Here is a 21,365-nt window from a genome sequence, read left to right as displayed (position 1 = left end):
AGTCTTGAACCTTCTTGGCTTCCTAGACAGTACAGCTGGGCTGCTTGGGAGTGGAGTTTATTTTGCCCTCACTGTAATAGTGACCCCTGATTTCCATGTGGTCCCACCCCAAGCACCCCTTCTGGGGATCGATCACAGAGGGAAACTGATTCTACTGCATCAGCTCTTGGTTAACAGATAATATACTCCCAGACCCAACTCCAAGGGTAACAGGAGGCGAGTTTGGGGAGTCTAACAATCAGCAGGGCTCTGTGGTTCCATTTCTTTGTCTGAAACACCACCTGGCCTGAGAGTAGAGTGCCACCCAGCAGAACCCTGTGTTCTGTCAGGCATCTGCTGACTCACTGTTTATTCTCTCACTGCTCACTGCTCGTCCTGCTGGACTATCCCTCAGCCCCTGAAACTCTAATGTTTCTCCTGTGCGGCCAAGGGAAATGCCTGGTAACTCTGGCTTTCTCCCCTCTCCCAGCCAAGCCATGAGTCCCTGGCTGCAGGGTTGCATCTATGGCCTGTCAGTGCTTTCTCCCTTCTCATCTCTCCATTTATTCAAGTTGCCTACCTTTAGTTGTTTCAGTGTGTAGGTTTCTCAGGTGTGCGTCTATGTTGAGGCTGGATTTCTTTGTTGATTTATAGTTGGTAAACTTGTTGAAATCTGGGGGGGGGGGGGGGCAGATATTTGCCCTTATGCCTCCATTCCCCTGATGCCACTCTCATCTTTATTAAAGGTTACTTACTTTGTTGTGTATAACATGCCATGTACATTTTATTCATCTCATTTGTTTTCCTGTCTTCTGGAGTAGAACCAAATCTTCTTAAGAGAGCAAATGTGTGTATGTATATATATATATATATATATATATATATATGTATATATATATATATATATATATATATATATATATATATATATATATGTATATATATATATATATAGCACAGAATATTTTTGGTCCTTGAATATGAGCTCTGAATTAGTTTGGATTTTTCTGGACCAGAGAAAGATAGTTTCTGATTATTTGCTTATCATAGCCATCCATAGCTTGAGAAATAGACACATCTGAATTTGGTTGACCTGGAATTTAATTCTTGCAGGGGTAAAAACCACATGTTTTTAGTGTTATCATTATCTTCTGGCCTTCACACAAGATGTACCTTCACACAAGATGTACCAAGTAGCTGGTAGATGTTAGACATGTTTGAATATAGGAGCTGGATGACCACTGCCAAATCTTGAAGCCTAAAAAGTGGAAAGAATGTACAGGATCCTAGAAAGATCTAAATGGTCTATACCCCACCCCCATCCCAACCTCCAAATAGTGATGAACAGAATGCTCCCTCTTCTCTCTTTTTGTTTCCATGGATTGTTCTTTCTTTGAGGAATTCTGTAGGAAGCAGCAGTAAGCAGCAGTATAAATAATTCAATATGTATAGACATTATTCTCTCCCACTAGCCCCTTCCCCAACTCATCTCTGGAAAAGAACACAATGGCCCAATTGGTTGATTTTATTTCCATTTTTTATTGAAAGCTTCATCAAATAAAACAAGTTTAAACCTAACATCCACTGATCTACAGAAAGCCCAAGGAATGGGGGAAATGGTAGCTAGTTTGACTGGTACAGATGAAAAATTAAAAATAAAACCAGAAACACCATAGAATTACACAACTTTCCATGACAGAGACAGCAGTACAAAATGCTCTTAAGTTCAAAATTAAATGATGATCTAAAAGTTTCATGAAGTCAAATATGACCTGAAACAAGGGTTTTAATAGAAGCTGTCCCGTTTTTAAAAAAAGAAACTGAATATTTCATAGCAAGAACACTTTCACCTATATATTTTTGAATTACTATTCCAATTCTTCTTTTTAAGGAAATGAAAGCATTGATTTCCAGAATGGAGAAAACTTTTTCAAGTGTCTCTTTGAAAAAGTATTTACAGTTCCTGAAAAGTATGGAATACTCCTTTTTTATAGATGAGGGAATGACACTGAGGGAGGACAGAGCATCTTTCTTAATAATCTAAGACCAGAGGGCCTAAAATACAAAGTGTAACAGTAAAGTTACACTTTGGACACTATTTAAATTTGAAATGATTATTTAAATAAATCCACTGGAATGTCAAGGTCATTCAGCCTTAACACAGTAATGTAAAGGGAAAACAAACAAAAAAAATACACACAAAAGAATGATTTTGTTTTGTGTATAGAAGATTTAAGAGAGGGATAAGTGTGTATTTAACTAAGAACGATTATATTTTCATAACTGAATTTTGAGTTGACCTTTTCTACTGGTTCAAGTTTTAAAGGTGAAGGAAACTGAAACAGCTTTCTTTTGAGGGAAGTCAAATTCTTGGCTACAGTTTTTGGTGTTTTTTTTTTTTTTTTTTTTTTTTTTTTTTTTTTTTTTTTTTTTTTTTTTTTTGTGTGTGTGTGTGTGTGTGTATGTATGTTTTGTTATGTTTTGCAAGAATACAGTCAACTCTCAATTATTTGTGGTGGATGGGAAAGGGACACCATGGGTAATAAAAACAAATCAATGCTATATAATGCTCTGACATTAATCTTTACAAATGATTTCAAACTCCCATCAATAAATGAATACTTAACAAAGAGCAAAATAGAACTAATTTTAACTTAATTTCCAATTATTTTTTTCCACCCTCAGGGTGGCATGTTTAAAAAAAAAAAAATACTCGAGCCGCAAGTCCTAATAGTTGAAAAGAAAATATAAAAGAAGTGCACAAAGTAGATAATTAGCCCTTCAAAAATTGAGAGTGATTGTATTTCTGCAAGATTTGGTCATGGGATGGTTATTAACTGGAGTGAATAAAATGGAAGGAAAGTGTGACTCAATGGCCTAGTCCCTAGTGCTTCTTCCTGCAGGTTCCAAGCTTGATCTCAACTCTGCTTCAGCTTGAATGCTTCTGAGTGAAAGAAGCATTTCTTGAAACATTACTTTTCCTCCCCAAAATATAAAGAAAATATTGAGAAGGCATTGATCCTGTGTGTGTGTGTGTGTGTGTGTGTGTGTGTGTGTGTGTGTGAGAGAGAGAGAGAGAGAGAGAGAGAGAGAGAGAAAGAGAGAGAGAGAGAATGAATGAATATGAGAATGAACGTGTATTGGGGTATAAAACCAAAGATAAAAGGTCAACAATCTGGGGTGAGTTCCCTACCCTGTATCATAAACGATTTTTGGGGCCACTCAGGGATCTTACATTTAGCTTTTGTATTTTCCTGAATTATGTCATTTACAAAGGACAGCCATGACAAAGAGCATTTGGATGAAAAGACTAATTACATATTTAAATATATTTGGTGAAAATTGTTAAATTTGTTAGACTCAACTGTCCTCCACTGCCACAGTGGATGTCATTTGTAAAATGAATTGATTCATTAATGAAATGCCACTATCACTCTGCCACAGGAAGGGGTTAGTGTGCAGAATGAATGAGCCTGCTTCAATTACATCAGTCCCTCTGATTGCGGTGAGAGGCTGTCAGTCCCAGGGAACTCCAAATTTGGAAGCATGCCAGCCACAATAACAAAAACAAAATCTCATCCTTTACTTCCTACTGTGGACAAGATACTACAGATCAAGGGCTCCATGATATGTTTTAACGTTGTTTTGAAGTGACCCTCAAAAGTGCTGAGTATTGTACTGCACGTACATAAATATTACCCTTTCATTTGCTTTTATATCACATGAACACATTTGTCACTGAAACCCACTTAAAGACTTTTTCTCTGCTTATCAGCTCATCTGCAGTGGTTTGTGTGCTCAAATGAAGCATGAGACTCAATTGTCAAATGTATTTTTAGTCTCCTACTAACATTATAATCTGTCCAGACAGCACATTGAAACTCCTCAATCGTGAAGAAGACTGCAAAAGTCCTATTTAAATCAAATCTCACTTTTCACTAATGGAGATTTTAGACCATTGTAAAAGGTACATAGGTATTTAATGGCATCCCAATTATTCAAATCAAGTGGTTTTGCTTTTGGGGGGGAAAATAGAAGTATTTTTTGGGGGGTCATACATGAATGGAAAATAATCTTAAAGCAATGTTGCAAAAGATTGATGTATTCTGTGGATACAGTGAACTTCCGATTTCATTTATCCACCTGCTGCTCTCAGCCTTCCTGCTCTAGAGTGAGTGCTTTTAACACCGTATAGTTTTTCATTAGAAAAGGTTGAAGGTGAGTCTTATATGCTGTCAAGTGTGGCAGATCCATTAAGGTCACAGGAAGAATTGATTCAAGTGAAGCATGGAGACAACACCTGAACAATTGAAATCTACCAGGGAAACAAACTAACCTTGACCAAACTGGAGTCAGATAGAGGGTTTTTTTTTGTTTGGTTTGGTTTTTTTACATTATTATGTCACTTTCAATATTCAAGACATGGCAATGTTCAAGGACAGTCATCAGCCCCTGCCAATATCATACTGAGTTCCCATAGGGTCCATTTTGTCTTCAAGAGACTGGCCATGCACTGAGGAGCCCCCAGTGACTAGGCATACTTGGCCACACCTGACAACATCTTACTATTTAAAACAAAAAGAAAACAACCATCCTCCTCCAGTGTTCTTGTTTACTAGAGTTTGGATGAGTTTTCTAATGTTTAGGGTGTGTTGGCATTTAAAATTGCAATGAAAAACTGAACACCGAAATAAATGCTTGAAAACTTGGTGAACTAGAATAGTTAAAAAAAAAAAAAATATTACAGACCTAAATAGGATAAAAATATCCGTAACTAGTGTTGATGAAATTAGGATTCTGATGTTTGCTTATACTGAACACAGATTTTGGGTTGTTTTATTTTTAATACAATGTAATGCTGCTTACCTGTTGATGCTTCCTGCTCCCGCCCCTCCCCAGACATGATTCTTAAAAAACAATTACTAGGCAAAATGACAGATGCAAATTTGAATGTGTGCCATTTTTTTTTTTTTGACTTGAAAGAAGGTATTTTATAGAATGGAAAGGTATTTTATAGAATGGCATGATATAAAAAATCTAAACACAAAACACACATGGATACATAAAATTATAGGTAATTTCCTTTTGCCTGAAGTGGCTTAAAAAAATGAGATCATTGAAATTTTATAGTTGAAAAAAATGTTTCTGAATGTATAAATAAAGCAGTAGTTTTGAATAGAAACAGGAAGTTACCTAGGCACATTCATCAGCCACATGGTAGCTACCTCTTAGCCTCATTGTTGGTTGTGTAAATGAGACTTTCTTTGTATCACTTTTTTTTTTTTACATAAACAAAAGAAAGCATGTTGGTTTTCATATTCAAATGAATTATGCCCATGATAATCCTTATTTATACAAAGAGTTCAGAGAGTGAAAAAAAAAGAAAGAGAAAATACAGTTCCCATACATGGTCTGCTTATACCCCTTAAAACATAGGGGCCCAATTCTCAAAGATAAGATTTCAGTGCCACCCTTAAAATACAGGAGAGGCTGAAGTATGGAACAGAAGGAAGTAGGAAACTAGCCTGTTTCCCCGAAAATAAGACAGTGTCTTATATTAATTTTTTCTCCCAAAGTTGCGCTAGGTCTTATTTTCAAGGGATGTCTTATTTTTGGGGAAACATGGTAGGATTCTCTCTAAAGCATGGAAAACCATAAGGATGGGTGTGACCAGTTCAAATTTCTCTGTAGCATGTTACGTTTTCTTGGATATATTTTTGCCTATAATTTGATCACAAAGACATGGAGTCACTCTCTAAATTTGAGTTTCCAATACATGGTGTTGCAAATAAGAGAACCAGATCTATTTCAACACTCGGCTTCTGTTTGTAGGTCATAAAGGGTGAAATATTGACACTTTCATGTAAATCAAACTCATTACCCATGTTGATATAAAGGAGAAAAGATTTATCTTTTAAGTTTTTTAATAGTTTTTAAAAGCCAACTCTGCTTTCTTTTACAGTGCACTTAATGCATTTCCCTCTTATTCTAGACTAAAACAGGTTCCTATGACTTAGTTTGTGAAAAGAGTTCTACTTAAATTCTAAAGATTCTTTCAAAAAGCAATTCTAGGCATGGTCCAATTAACAAAGGTTCATTGTCCTTACTTTCAGGTAAAACAGTGTAGGTTGAATATGGGTTTCATGAACCAAATATGCAGTGATGTTTGTTCCATCAATTTAATTCACTTTAGAAAAAGCTTTGAATCATTCTCAATGCAAATATATCTCCTTTGGTTTTAGAGATTGATCAAACCCAATTGTTTTGGTTTTTATTAATATAAACCATAATTTCTTGATTGTCAACTAGCATTTTTAAAAGCTTACCTAAATTCCACTAATAGAACCCTCAATCTTATTGGTCCTACTTGTCTCAGAGAGTTAAACTGAAGTACAAAGGTCTATTTTGTCTTTCTTCTGACAACACCAAGATATGAAAATATAATGGAAAAAAAAAGGCAAAAAGAAGATACCCCTTCCCCCCTGCAGAATCAAGGTGCCTATTCATTGTGGATGAGAACAAAGACTAAGGTGCAAAGACAAAATCAAGAGGTGTTGGAATCTAGAAGGAAGACTATTGTTACTAATACAATGAGACCTTTTCCAGAGACCACTCACCACTTAACAGAATATCACTATGCAGTTTTTTTTTCTTTTTTGGACAAGTGACCCTTCAGACCAGGTTCAGAAAGTGTCTTTCGTTCAAAATTCACAAAAAGAAATTTCAACCTGTTAAAGTGTCTTCGCTTACTGGTGGCCATCCATATAGGATTCACTATTCAAGGGAGCTAGCAAGGAACTGGCAAAGCTCATGGAATTGAAAGCCATTTGGCTCTGTCAGTTGGTATCCAGAACTCTGCATGCTGAAACTGCTGAACACAGCAGGTGCAAGCTTCTACTAACAACAAATGTTAAAAATAATTTTTTTTCTTGCAGTATGTAAAACACCAGTGGAAGGTAGTTTAAACAAAGTAAGAACTGGTCCAGCCATGTAGGTCAAATAAAAAAATTTTTTAACGAAAAGTAAAGAAAAATGACCTCTATCTTCTGGACTGCAATAGGGTGCCACTTCATCTTTGGTATAAAATAGGCCATCCATAGGCTGAATTTGATCACAACTAGGAAAGACTACAGAAATTGTCAACAATTTCTCTATCTATTGCTTTTTTTTTTTGTTTTTTGTTTTGTTTTGCACTTTTGACCGTAAGCTGCTATCTACTTGTTTTTTTTGTTTCTTTTTTTTAAATGCTCTTAAGCTAGGTTTTGCAATGTGACAAGCAAAGCTGACTAAAAACTTTGTAAAGCTCATAAAAAAGACTGCAGATAAAAAGCACTAATGCTTTTGCTAGCAATCACGCTTTGTAAATTAAAAAAATCTGCATTCTGTCCCCCAAACACGCATTATTTCTAATGCAGTTGTTTTTGTGTTTTTTTTAAACCAACCTTAATAACTTTACCATAAAATGTTTTAGCCTTCTCGAATGGGTCAACACTTAAGACAAAGTTCATGAAAAGTCCCAGCATTTTTCCATTTCTCGCAGTTGCCATGGTTTCTTTATCAACAAATTTTCTTCAAATGAAGAAAAACATTTTCTTTTAAACTGTACAGTATTTTTTCACCCTAAAAACTCAGTCTTAAGCTTTTGTACCAGTGAAAGCTGGCACAATATTTCAATTCTTTCTTGATTTTTTTAACAAGACGTTGACAGCTTGCCTCGAGAGCCTTTGACGTCCTTAAAATTAAGGCAATTAAGATTCAAGATAAACCTTACCTAAATATTTCTAAGAAAAAAAGTAAAAAAACAACCCATATTTAAACAAGAAGGAAAAAAAATAAGAGAGTAGCTTAATTACCGAGGAAGACAATTTCTTTCCATTTCTGCTTGCCCACCTCTTGACATCCGATTTTCTGTTAAAAAGAAAAAGGAAAAAAAAATCTATCTACACCTTCTGGTCAATTCTGACTTCAAATGTTCTTCCAGATCAAATGTCAGACTTCCATGTTTTGTTTCTGTTGTTTTTCCTCTTCTGGGATTTTTTTTTTTTTACTTTAAAAAATGATGGCAAAAAAATAAACTGTCAGACCACATGAAGGACCCATTTGCACAGCACACAAAACGCTTTGTTTTCATTGGGTAAAGTACAAAATTAAAAAAGAAAAGCATTCCATGGACGCCTGTGCAAACTGGAAGCCAACTTCTTGTTCAATGAAGTCTCTTCATTCAAGGCAAAGTTTCGGACAGACATTCTTCAGTCTTGTTTATGGTCTGTGAAAACAATTGAATAAGAGTGGTTATGACATCAAAGCGAATTTGAAATCTCCTATGCTCTTTTCCAATGAGACCTCTTAAAAGATACCAAGCTCTTTAAAAACCAAGCTTTTTAAAAACCAGTCATTAGTGGAGTTGTAAAAGCATATTGGGCCAATTCAAATGTCCAATTCTGCCACTTTCACAGGAATACATATTTGAGCCAGAAAGTGTGTTCACATTAAATAACAAGGCTTATCTTATAGGTCAAGAATATCTTTCAATCCAAAAGTCGTAAATATTATAAATATACCCAGATAAAAAATACTCTCCTGGGGAATGGAATCTATTTTTTGTTGCGTGGCTTGGGTTGTAGCTCTCCCAAAAATTCTTTAAGGAATTCTATCCCTTCAGAACTTCCACGGGATCCATCATTCACTCAGTCAACAAATGGGTGAGTCCCTACTATATAGTAAGATAAAGCAATGGATTGTATGCTATCCATGGTGTTCACCAAGTATGTTCACATTAGCCTACTGTCCCAGGTAACTAAGTAAGGCAGTTAAGAGGGCCGTAGAGTTTTGTTCACTTCCCCTCTTCTCCTTCTCTTGTTCCTTGCTCATTTATCTCATCAAGGTGACATTTTCTAGTGTCACCCCCAATTCATTATTGAATTATTATTTAATCTATTTAAAGTTATAATAAATTTGGGGGTAAGTTCTAGTTGATTTCAGTGTTATTTCTACTAGTTGCTACACTGTAATTAAACTGACACTTAACAATGATTTTATTCATTTCTGTTGTCCCCTACAGAAAACATCTTTAGCTGGAAACACGACCCTAAAGCAGCTCCTTCACAAAATCTATCTTGAAACTTCATATCAGTTGGTTATGGCAAACCCAAAGATAAAAGAGACAATCTGTGGACATCTGCCCAAAGTACTTCATCAACACTATTTAACAAAGGTAGGTTGGTAAAATTTCAAAAGACATAGTAATTTTTCTAATTGAAAAAGACAGTTCTGGTGTTACCAATTTCTTGAAAGTTTCAAATTTTGGGGAGAAAAACTTTTTTTTTTTTCTGTCACTGTTCACAATTTAATGGCATCTTGGCAGCTTTCCTAACTTCCTAGCATTAACCAATGCATAGGTCCCTTGGCTTGCAAGCTGCATGTAGCTAGGGAGCTGCAGTTTGCCAACCACTGCCCTAGGAGATATATCAGTAACATATTGCTATAAGAACTGTCTGAGATTTTACTGTTTATGGTTTCTTCTGGGATTTTTATGGTTTCACGTCTTACATTTAAGTTTTTTTTATCCATTTTGAATCTATTTTTGTGTATGGTGGAAGTTGGTGATCTAGTTTTTTTTTTGTTTGTTTTTGCATGTATCTGTCCAATGTGGTGTTTTCTCAAGATTGCTGTGGCCATTCAGGGTCTTTAATGGATTGATATAAAATTTGGAAGTATTTTTTTTTATCTGTGAAATATGCCATTGGAAATTTATTAGGGATTGCATTGAATCTATTGATTGCTTTGGGTAATATGGACATTTTAATGATGTTAATTCTATCAATCCATGAATATGGTATATTCTTCTACATGTTTATATCTATCAATATATCTTCCTTTTTTTTTTTTTTAACATCCTGTAGTTAGCAGAATGCAAGTATTTTACCTCATTGGTTAAGTTTATTCCTAGGTATCTTAACTTTTTGTTGTTGTTGCTATGTTAAATTGTATTTGTTTAGTTTCTCTTTCTGAGAATTTATTATTGGTGTATAAAAAAGCCATATATTTTCTGGGTGTTAATTTGTATCCTGCTACACTGCTGTATTCTTTTTATTAAATCTAGTAGTTTTTCGTGGAGTCTTTAGGTTTTCTAAGTACAATATCATGTCATCTGTGAATATGACAGTTTTACTTTCACTTTTCTAATTTGAATGCCTTTTATTTCTTGTCTGATCACTATGGCCAGGACTTCCAGCACTATGTCAAACAGGAGTGGTAAAATGGACATCCCTATCTTGTTTCTGGTTCTTAGGGAAAATGGTCATAGTTTTGCCCATTGAGTATGATGCTGGCTGTAGGTTTGTCATATATGGCCTTTAGTATTTTGAGGTATGACCCCTCTATTCCCACTTTATTGAGAGTTTTTAAACAAAAATAGGTGCTGAATTTTGTCAAGTGCTTTTTTCTGCACTGATTGATATGATCATGTGATTTTAGTCTTTCGTTTGTGATGTATCACGTTTATTGACGGGTAAAATATTGTACCAGCCTTGCATCCCTGAAATAAATCCCACTTGGTTATGGTCTATGGTCTTTTTAATATATTGCTGGATCCAATTAGTTAATATTTTGTTGAAGATTTTAGCATCTATGTTCATCAGGGATATTGGCCTGTAGTTCTTTTTCTTTGGTTTTGGAATTAGGTTAATGCTGGCCTCATAAAAAGAGCTTGGAAGTATTCCTTCCTTTTGAATTTTTTTTTTTTTTTTTAATAGTTTGAGGAAAGGTGTTAGTTCTTTTAATGTTTGGTTAAAACTCACCTGTCCAGACCAGGCCTTTTATTTTCTGGGAGTTTTTTTATTACTGTCTCAGTTTCCTCAATTGTTATTGGTCTATTGGGGTTTTCTTATTCTTCTGATTCAGTTTTGGAAAACTGTATTTTTGTAGGAATTTGTCCATTTCACCCACATTGTCCATCTTGTTGGCATAGTTGTTCCTTCATTGCTTTTATTTATAATTTTAATTATTTGCGTCCACTTTCTTTGATGAACCTTTAGCCAGACTCATCAATAAACAATCTTGTTTATCTTTTCAAAGAACCAGCTGTTGGTTTAATCATTTGTATGATTTTTTTTTTTTTTTTTTTTTTTAGTCTTGTTTAATTTTGCTCTAATCTTTTTATTATTTCCTTCCTTCTACTTACTCTGGGATTTTCTTGTTCTCTTTCTTGTTCTCTTTCTATACCTTTAATTTGTAGAGTTAAATAGTTTATTATTAATTTGTTTTTTAAGATAGGCCTGTACTTCTACAAGCTTCCCTCTCAGGACTTTTGCTGTGTCCCATCAGCTTTGATTGTTGTGCATTAATTTTTGTTTGTTTCCAGGAAGTTTATTTCTTATCTCATTGGTAACCTATTCATTGTTTAATATCATGCTATTTAGCCTCCATATGTTTTTACTGTAATTGATTTCTAATTTCTTTCTATTGTGATCTGAGAAGATTCTTGATATAATTTCAATCTTTGTGAATTTATAGACTTGTTTTATGTCCTAACATGTGGTCTATCTTTGAGAATGACTCATGTGAACTTGAGACAAAGGTACATTCTGAAGCTTTGGGGTGAAAATGTTCTATAAATGTCAATTAAGTCAATTTGATCCAGAGTGTCATTTAGAGTCAGTTTCCTTGTTAATTTCTTGTCTGGAAGAAGATTTCAAATTCTTGAGGGCAGGGACTATGTATATAATGTTTTAAATATATTTTATTGATTTGAGAGAATAATTGACTGGCTGCCTCCTGCATGCCCCCTACTGGGGATCGAGCCTGCAACCCAGGCATGTGCCTTTGGCCAGAATCGAACCTGGGACCTTTCAGTCCACAGGCCGATGCTTTATGCATTGAGCCAAACCAGCTAGGGTTCAAGGACTATATTTTTTCACTTTATACCTTATAGAAGTTTGGCAGAGTGGTGTGCACATAATAGGTGTTTAATGCCTAGACAAATGCCTCTTTTACTATATGCCACTCTGCCTATCCCAGTCAAAGTAATGTCTTTTGCTGCTGCTCCATCTGTATTGCAGGATGGAGCTCCTAGTGGGTTGACTTTTACTCTTAGCTTTCCACCCACAGATTAGAATTTTCCTAAATAATATCAGGGTGTGCTACTAAAAGAAGAATTTTTAAACTATCTGGAAGTCATATGTATTTAAGTGCTTTGCAGGTTCTTCTGATGACTCAGTTGCTTAATTTAGTAGAGGAACCTCAGGGATGTTGGAGCTAGTTTTACAGGTTGTTCGCCATACATACAAATGCATGGCTGAGGGACCACAGTGGGGCTAAGTTCCAGCCATTAGTCTATTCCCCAACCTATGTACGCAGTGCAGGGCTGCATTCAACCCATGCAAGCGGGCCTTATTCAAATTGACAAAAAAACAAAACAAAACAAAACAAAAAAAACCCTCCACCATGGTTTAGACGATGTGACAATTTAGCCTGCAATGACCCAGAGGGGTTGCTTTTCCTAATTTGGAATGCCTTCATATGAATCTGCTATGACTCTTAGGATCTGGATTAACTTGTACCTAGAATCGTGTAAGGAAAACGACTAGTTGGTACATTGAATATAGCCATTTTTAACCAATAGGTTAAGTTTCTAGGAATACATCCCCCCCCCCCCCCGAGTTATGCAATTAAAATATTCATAATAGCAGCAACAATAAGGGGCATTTTAGTAGTAGTAGTTATGGAACCAAGGTGTATATTTGATCTCTATACCTTTGCAAAGTGTAGATTTACTCCATTTACCTCTAAAAACCTATCTTGCATGGTTTTGTGACTTTTTTACATCTATACTTTACTCCTACTCTCATCATCAAGCAGAAAATGCAAGAAACAGCACGAATCTCCATAAGAGCTGCTCAATGAACAGTGTCTTCTTCAATGAACTACACAGACTTAGAACTCCCTCACAGCTCAGGTATGTCATGCACACACGCCCTGAAGCATCCATATTTATCAGCTAGGCTGGAGCTATTGCCAAGCTTTATAACCTTACACAAATGCTTCTAATAGCCCTCTCCCATCACTTGCTGATCCTTCAAGTAATCTCATTGTTACCTGAAAACAATGAGGAGAAATAAATACATTTTCATGGTTGCTAGCTGAAGTTTGAAGTGGGAAAGTGTTGCTATTTATTAGTACCTTGTTACTATTTATTAGTACCTTCTCTGTCCCAGGTAAAGTGTGAAAATGCTTATTTAAAATAATTATGGATTGTACTGATACCCATAAAAACAGAAGGTTTCTAAAGGCTGTGATCATTATAAAAAAGAATGCTTTAAGTTGAACAATGAGATTGCTTTAGAAAGAAAAGTGATTGCAACTTAAAAAGAGATGTTCTTGTGAATGAAATCACGGGTATGAACATTACTTGCAAACTGTAAAGTTCTGTGCAAACAGAATGGACTATTACTCACACGCTTAAAGGACATGTAAATATGGCAGTCAAGGATATCACTTACACATCAATATACTTACAATGTGTAGGAATTGGTGTTCATGACAGTTCAGTCAGCCAGAGAAGAATCATAAAGAGACCATGCAGTACTGGGGTTGAGATAAGAGCCTTCTAAGGTTAGTGTGGGTGTTGGAAGACTAGGAGTTTGAATTTAAGACCACAGTCATTTAGAACCCTCACATCCCCCAATGCCCCTCCCCTCCACCAATACACACAAATACACTGAGTGGCCAGATTTATTATGATCTCTGAACGCATAATAATCTTGTGTACATCCTATATAATAAAAGGCTAATATGCAAATTGTCCCCTCGACAGGAGTTCTACCAGCAAGCAGGCTGGCCAACCGCCTATGTCCCCTCTTCGTGGCCAGGCTGGCTGGATCCCACCCATGCATAAATTTATGTACCAGGCCTCAAAAAAAAAAATATACATACATATATATATACATATACATACATATATATATATATATATATATATATATATATATATATATATATATATATATAATTTAGAGGTCAGATTATTAAGAGTGTCCAGGTTTTTATGCATTCAGAGATCATAATAATCTGGCCACTGAGTGTAAGAAATAGTGACTATATTAGGAAGTAGAAAAATATAACTTAGAATTGTAGACTTTTAGAGCAGGAAGAAGTCTTAGAGGTTATCTAATAATATAATATTCCCCCATGTCATTCCTGACAGATTGGACCTCTTTTCACATGGCATCATTAAAGGCTAGAGTGTAGGAAAAAAATTGTATATACTAGACTCCCACTTCTAGGTTACCCAGAGGCAAACCATGCATGTGATTAGAGCACCAGCAATGAGGGTATCCAATTAAAAAAAAGTTTCAATCTTTTAAATTAGTATCAATATCATCATCCTGTTGGACAAAAAGTCAACACACACCATTTTGTTAAGTTCTTTAGTAATCTAAAATGTTAAATAATAACTTAGAATTCCAAAGGAAGAAGGCAGGGCACATTAATCTTTCAGGAAGTAAAACATTTGAAATCTTTGGCTTTCTAGAGGGTCACAGCCATTAGCATGTTAATAGCTTTGAAGAGAACTGCAATTAAGCAAAACTTTCACTTAGGTTAAAGCTGTGTTTCCGAACACTGCTTCAGGCCGCTCCTCCACACCCCAACTTCAGGGAATGGTGGTTAAGCCTCCCTAGGTGCCAGAGATCTGATTCACACTCTTTGGAGAACAATCTAACCTCTTACTTTAAGAGGAAAAGGAAGCTCCAAAGGGTTGAGTGACAACTAGTCAGTGGCAAAGATGGCATTTGAATCAAGGGCTTGGGATTTTGCATATTAGAATGTAATGCTGCTGGAAAGATGCCTAATTGTTTTTAAGATTTGCTATATAGCAGGGGAAAAAATGAATAACTTGGGCAGGATTTGGAATTTCCATGGAACTTCCAAAATAAACCACAGGTATCTTTTTTTTTTTTTTCTTTTCTTTTTTTTTTTTTTTTTCCCTTTTGGGTTTAGAATTCAGAGTCCCTTTTAACAATGGGGAAAAAAGCATGAATACAAATGTGAAGACCTGTGGGTTTTTTTGTTTTGTTTTGGAAAGTAGAATTTGGAATATTAAACTATTTGCTGTCATAGATCCCAAATATAACCTCTTTGTTCAAATGCATATCATTTATATTTCTTAGACTTTTATCCTGCTGGCCTTCTGCTGTGATGTCTCTAATTTACTTTAGAATAACTTTGGTATGTCATAGACATTACGATGTTAAACATATGTGATGGGTTAAACTACTTTTCAGGGGCGCTCAGCTACCCTAATCAGAATTTCACACCCCATAAGAGGTCAGCTGCCCTTTAATAAGAAAGGCCAGAGGTTTGTACCAGCACTTTAAACTATCCATATCTCAATTAACATAATGATTGTTAGAAATGGGTTGCCTGATGAAAGTAAGGGCATGGCAATTAGCCTAATGATGATGGAAAGAAGCTGCCCTCTGTGAAATTTGGAATGCTAGAGATAATGTGGGTTGTCAAAAATATTTTAGAAATACTCATCACTCTTACATGAAAAGGTACAGTTTTGCAGAGAAATTTGTAGTCCTTAACTTTAGGAGTTTTGTTTGTGACTTGATCTCGAAACAAGACTGTTGAGAGATTTTTGGTGGTCTTTATAAGGATAATATAGAATCTAACCTTTCTATGCCTTCTTTCTAAGGAATGCTTCCTTAATAAATGCCTCTGTGGGTGCTCTTGCATCTCTGGACATTTCCCTGGTGATGGTTTTATAACAGAAAGAACCCAGGTGTTTGCATGATCTGAATGCATAGGCTCAATTTCCAGTGTCTCCCTTGAATGGTTCTGAAGAACCTCATGTCTTACCATGACACAGGTCAGCCTCCCTTGGCTGCAAATGGATAGCTTCCCATTAAATCTCTTCCTTTTCCTTTTAGGAAATTTCAGAAGTGATTAGATTTAGGATACTCCTCTTTGTTGCATTCAATATTTTATTGTTTTGTTGTTATTGCACGTCAAAAGCTCCAAGCACTTTGTAGCTGTCTGGCCTGATCAAATAATTGAATCAACAACCCCTATCCTGGGAACTGACCTCTAGACCATTTCAAGATCCACATTCTCATTCCCTTAGAGGAAATTCCATTTGCCAGGTCATTATCCTTACTCTCTGGGCCTTTCATGCATCTGGGCCCACCCAGAGAATTCTCTACCTACAGTTCTTTAAAATCTCTGACTCCCTGTCTATGACTTAATGAATTACTAATTTTTTACCCCTTTCAGCCTCCTGCGTTCCTCCTCTGGTGACCCCGAGTGAGTGTGCTATTGTGAGAGGAGTAGGCAGCAGCAGCTGGACCTGGGCTTACCTTGGAATCCTACTCGGGTTACAGGACCTCCGGCCTCCCTCCCTTAAAGGACCTCCCGAACCAGCCAAGGTGGATGCAAGATTCGAGACCTCTCTTTCCCATTGCTGACTCCACACTCAACACCTTTCATCTCTGGTAAGTGACAACTGGATCACCCTTCCAGATTTCTGATTTGCCATCTCAGACAAAAGACCTAGCACGAGGCCCCAAATCTTCTCCAGTCTGGCCTTAATCCTGGGACCAAGTCCCACATCTTCCTCATCACAGGGGACGCCCGCCACATGGTTCAGGCTGCCTTCTCTCTGGAACCTGACTAGAAGGTCGCAGCCCCCTTCCTCTAGTTTAGCTCCCCACGGAGTCTCCTTTTGCAGCTTACCTCCTCTTCCTAACTTACACCATGGGGAATTAATTTTTGGTCCCCACCCCTTCCCTCCAAAAACACTGGGATGTCTCCATGGGAATCTTTACATGCTTGGCCTTTCCACAGAGGTCTGGCCAAAGCGCCTTGTCCACAATCTACATTACTTTAACTGGCCTGAGAATGGAATGTAGGATTTTTATTTAAAAATATATTTTATTGATTTTTTACAGAGAGGAAGGGAAAGAGATAGAGAGCTAGAAACATCAATGAGAGAGAATCATCGATCAGCTGCCTCCTGCACACCCCTACTGGGGAGGTGCCCCCAACTAAGGTACATGCCTTTGACCAGAATCGAACCTGGGACCTTTCAGTCTGCAGGCTGATGCTCCATCCACTGAACCAAACCAGTTTTTGGCTGGAACATGAGATTTAACATTCTCTGGGACTTAGACAATTTCTGTCACCACAATGAAAAACTGTCAGAGATTCCTTATGTCCAGGCCTTCTTTACACATTGTAATCGTCCTTCTTTGTCAAAATTGCTCTACTTATCAAATCCTCTTCTCCACTCAAAGCCCCCTTCTGCCAACCCTGGGCCTTCTGATTCGTCCTAACTGACCTGTCAGGCCCCTCAGAACCTCCCTTCAACCTTTCCAATCACTTGATGCTCTGTTCCCTTTTGGTTCCCCTGAACCCACCTTCTTATGTCCTTCTTCTGACTAGACACACATCCCCTTCATCTATGAACTACCTCTTTCTCCACCCCCTCGACCTCCTTACCTCTAAGAGGTGGCTAGGGCTGAGCGTATTTTGTGGGTACATATCCCATTTTCCATGTCTGACCTCACACAGATTGGGAGGCGTCTTGGGTCTTTTTCCACTGACCCGACCACATTTACCATGGAATTTGAGGACATGACGCAGTCCTTTGATCTGGCAGCTTAGGCCCAGGCCTATGCCCTCTATAGACAGGATGTGACAGCCAACCCAGTTGGCACTGGCATAGTCCCATCAAGTTAATTTTCCAAGTCTCTGGCTCCACAGCCATATGATCACCTGTCTCATTTCTGGACTAAAAAAAGCTGCCCATAAGGCGGTCAACTGTGACAAACGTAATGAAATCACTCAAGGTCCTGACAAAAACCCAGCTCTCTTCCTCTCCCACCTCATGGAGGCCTTACAGAAACTTACCATCTTATACCACAGCTACCCAGAGAACTCTTCCTTCTAAACACCCATTTTATAACTCAATCAGTCCCCGACATACACCACAAACTTCAAAAAATAGACACAGGCCGAAACCAGTTTGGCTCAGTGGATAGAGTGTCAGCCTGCAGACTGAACGGTCCAAGGTTCAATTCTGGTCAAGGGCATGTACCTTGGTTTCAGGCATATCCTCAGTGGGGAAGGAGAGGTACAAGAGGCAGCTGATCAATGATTCTCTCTCATCGATGTTTCTAACTCTCTATCCCTGTCTCTTCCTCTCTGTAAAATATTAAAAAAAAAAAAAAAAGGAAAAAAAAAGACACAGGTCCACAAATCCCTCAAAACTCTCATTAACCTGACCTTAAAGGTCTTTAATAATAGAGACGAGGAGACCCCAAAACAAAGGCGAGATCAGGCTGAGGCCCAGGAGGAGGTTTTTCAGTTCCTAGCCACCACTCTCATGAACCCCAAACGAAGTGCCTGCCCTCCAGCCAACGTCAGTCAGGGGCTAAGCCTCCTCCGGGCCCATGTTTCAAATGCAACAACGAAGGACACTGTGCCAAGTCCTGCCCAAACACGAGACCCCCGCCCACGGTGTGGAAGGGAAGGCCACTTGAAATCAGATTGGAGTCCAGCCCCTCCAAGTGGGACCTCAGCCAGTCCAGCAAGGCCACCTTCTGGGACTGGCCACTGCAGAAGCTGCCCAGGCCCTGACAAAGCCCTACAGACTTACCTCACCAGGACAGAGCCTTGGGGAACAACTGTGGTGGCAAGTAAGCTGATCTCCTTTTTAAATGTCACTGGGGCCCCTTATTCTGCCCTCCTCCGTCTCTCTTACGGGGATTGATGGATTAGTCTCACAGCCATGAGCCACCTCACATCTACACTGCATCTCACTAGACACACACCCCTTTCCCAAAGAACAACTTTCTTTACTGCAAATGTTTAATTAGCAGTTCTGCTTCTATCAGAAGCAGAAGTCATTACCTCCAAACCTTGTTATGTTATGTCTGAGAAAAATGTGTCCGTTTTAAATCTAAGCAGCCAGAGGCTATAGTCCTAGAAGAGGCTGTGGGGCCTGCTCCCCCTCTGCCTTTTCTCCAGCCTCATGTGCCTAATTGGTAGCTTAAAAGCTTTGGAGCATTTCTGGGTTAAATGATAAACTTAGATATCTAAGTTCACATGATTTTAGCTTTTTTTTTTTTTTAAGAAAATCTATACAGTAGATTTTGAACTTTTAACATAATGTCTTATGCTTTGTTGAAGGTATGCTTCTTAAAAGTGTTCAGAAATGTTAATTTAAGAAATGCTGGTTGGTTACTTTTCAGTTATTAAAAAAATTAAATTTCTAAGAGTTAAGAATTCTAATTAAATTGGCAAGAGATTGCATGGTTTCAGTAAGAGAAGGTATGGGCATGCATCTTGTGGGGAAAAGAAAGTGAGGTGAAGTTGTAAAAAGGTTTGTAAAGAGAAATGTTAAAAGGAAGTTATCGATACATACACAGGCCAGGAATCCAGGACAAGCAGAGGGAAACTGAGATAGGATTTACTAGATGGCTGCAAACCGCTGTTTAACTGTCTTCCCTAAACCCAGGACACTTAAGAGTAAGTGGTATGCCTTTTTTCCTCCCTAACCAAAGGGTAAATAGCTTAAAATCACCCTATTTAGGGACAGCAGAAGTTTCCTTAGGACCATTTGCCGACCACACCCAAGGACAAATAAAGAAGGTAAGAGAATAAATCTCATTTTGGTATATCAGACTACAACCCTCCAAACCATTGTCTCTCTTCTTCCACCAGACCATTTGTCATAATTCTTATTGTTCTAACTTTTGCTTCAATAATACTAAAACGTACTCACCGCCAGGTACAGAACCTCACCAGGGCAGAAAGCTCTGGATGCCTAGAAGGGGGAAAACAAGAACCTGGACCCCCAGGTAACCTAGCCTCCCCTTTCCTACTACTAGTTGGGCAGTTTAGACCCCTGATCTTTTCCTCGTTTGTATTTCAGCTCCAGGCCCAGAAAAGGAGCAAAACAAGACAAGTGACACTGTGACAGCCTCAGGACCAGCTTTTACCTTCCAAGTCACTCAACAGGACCGCTTTCAAGCCTTCACCAACTTGGGGAAATCATGCTGCTGCAACCCCCTCCCTCCAATCTTGAGACATCTATACAGTGTCCCAGCAACTCCAGTCAAAGTTCATCCCTCTATGATCTCGCATCCCCCTCAGCAGTAAGTAACTAAGGAGGACATGACCTTCATCCCTATTCCATAAAACAAAAAGGCTAGAATGTTAGGTCTGATCAAATAATTAAATCAATATCCTCTCCCCTGGGATTGACCTTTAGGTCACAAGGAATAGTCCCTTCCAGTTAGATCACATTCCACTTGCTAAGACCATTATCCTCCCCCTCTGTCTGGATAATTCTCTGCCCAGAAAAAGCCCATTTACAGTCCTTTACAATCTGACTCCCCATCCCTGGGTGCTGGCACCATTTTGAGTCTCAGTCCATATGGTTTTCCAGATGACCTAATAAATTCATAGTTATTTACCCTTTTCAGTCTCATGCATTCCTCCTTTGGTGACCCTCACAGTATATTCTCAGTTTCCTCCTTTTCACAGTGCTAAACAGAACCTGTTGAATTTTTTTTCTCCAGGTTTAAAGAAATGTCCCCAAGGTAATGCAAGTGGTTTTCCCACATCACGCATTTGAAATGTTCCAGGGTGCTTTCATCTATAATGTAGCAATGAGCACTCCCTGTGGAACATTCTGTAACATATGATCCTGCGTGAGTGCAGAAGAAAACTCCCTCAAACGAGGACACTCCTTAGCATAATTCTTACGTCCTTGAGGACAAGGATGGAGGACTTCTCATCTTGATATTATCTGTGGAGAGCTCTGCATTAGCAACCTTAAGAATTCATGGCTCAAGGCACATAATCATGGTGCCACTAGTTTTATGAGGTCAGATTCAGACTTCCTCAAATATTTCAAGGAATAAGCTTCTAAGGACTCATTATAAGGATAATTCAATCCCTCCTCTTTCTCCACAAACATCCCTCCCCCCATTTTTTTTTCTCATTTGCCTCTGTTAGTGACATCAATAACTCCACAGTATTGCTTGAGCTTTTAAAGTTCTGATCCCTATCTTTTTTTACTTCATTCTACCTCCCAACTCCCCACTATTATTACACTTACCACCATCCTACTTCAGAACTCTGTTCCCTTTTGTCTGAACCATTGCAGTAATAAGACTGTCTGTTTCCAAATCCATTGTCTACCTCAACTGGAAAGATATGCAAAGAAAATTCTGCTTGACCACTTCAGTATCGCACCTGATATGAGAATCTGTGTCCAATCTGCCTTTTTACACTATTATACTACTCTGCATCCATTTCTCAAAGAAATGCTCTGAGTTTTCCTACCCATAACCTTGATCCTTCCTTTAAGACACATT

General features: G+C 37.9%; 1 protein-coding gene across 8 annotated transcripts in view; it reads right to left on the bottom strand.

The window, feature by feature from the left end:
* Positions 1 to 1,792: 1,792 nt before the first annotated feature.
* Positions 1,793 to 21,365, bottom strand: part of RBMS3 (RNA binding motif single stranded interacting protein 3) — a 615,090-nt gene continuing 595,517 nt past the window's right edge. For all 8 annotated transcript variants that reach the window (XM_045579333.1, XM_045579337.1, XM_045579338.1 and 5 more), the window contains one exon: positions 1,793 to 8,245. In XM_045579333.1, the coding sequence (XP_045435289.1) occupies positions 8,239 to 8,245 (7 nt within the window). In that variant the 3' untranslated portion in view covers positions 1,793 to 8,238. The remainder of the gene's footprint in view (positions 8,246 to 21,365) is intronic.

This window comes from Pipistrellus kuhlii, unplaced genomic scaffold (assembly GCF_014108245.1).
Source record: "Pipistrellus kuhlii isolate mPipKuh1 unplaced genomic scaffold, mPipKuh1.p scaffold_m20_p_11, whole genome shotgun sequence".
NCBI classification, from domain to species: Eukaryota; Metazoa; Chordata; class Mammalia; order Chiroptera; family Vespertilionidae; genus Pipistrellus; species Pipistrellus kuhlii.
This window is presented reverse-complemented; position numbering and strand designations above follow the sequence as displayed.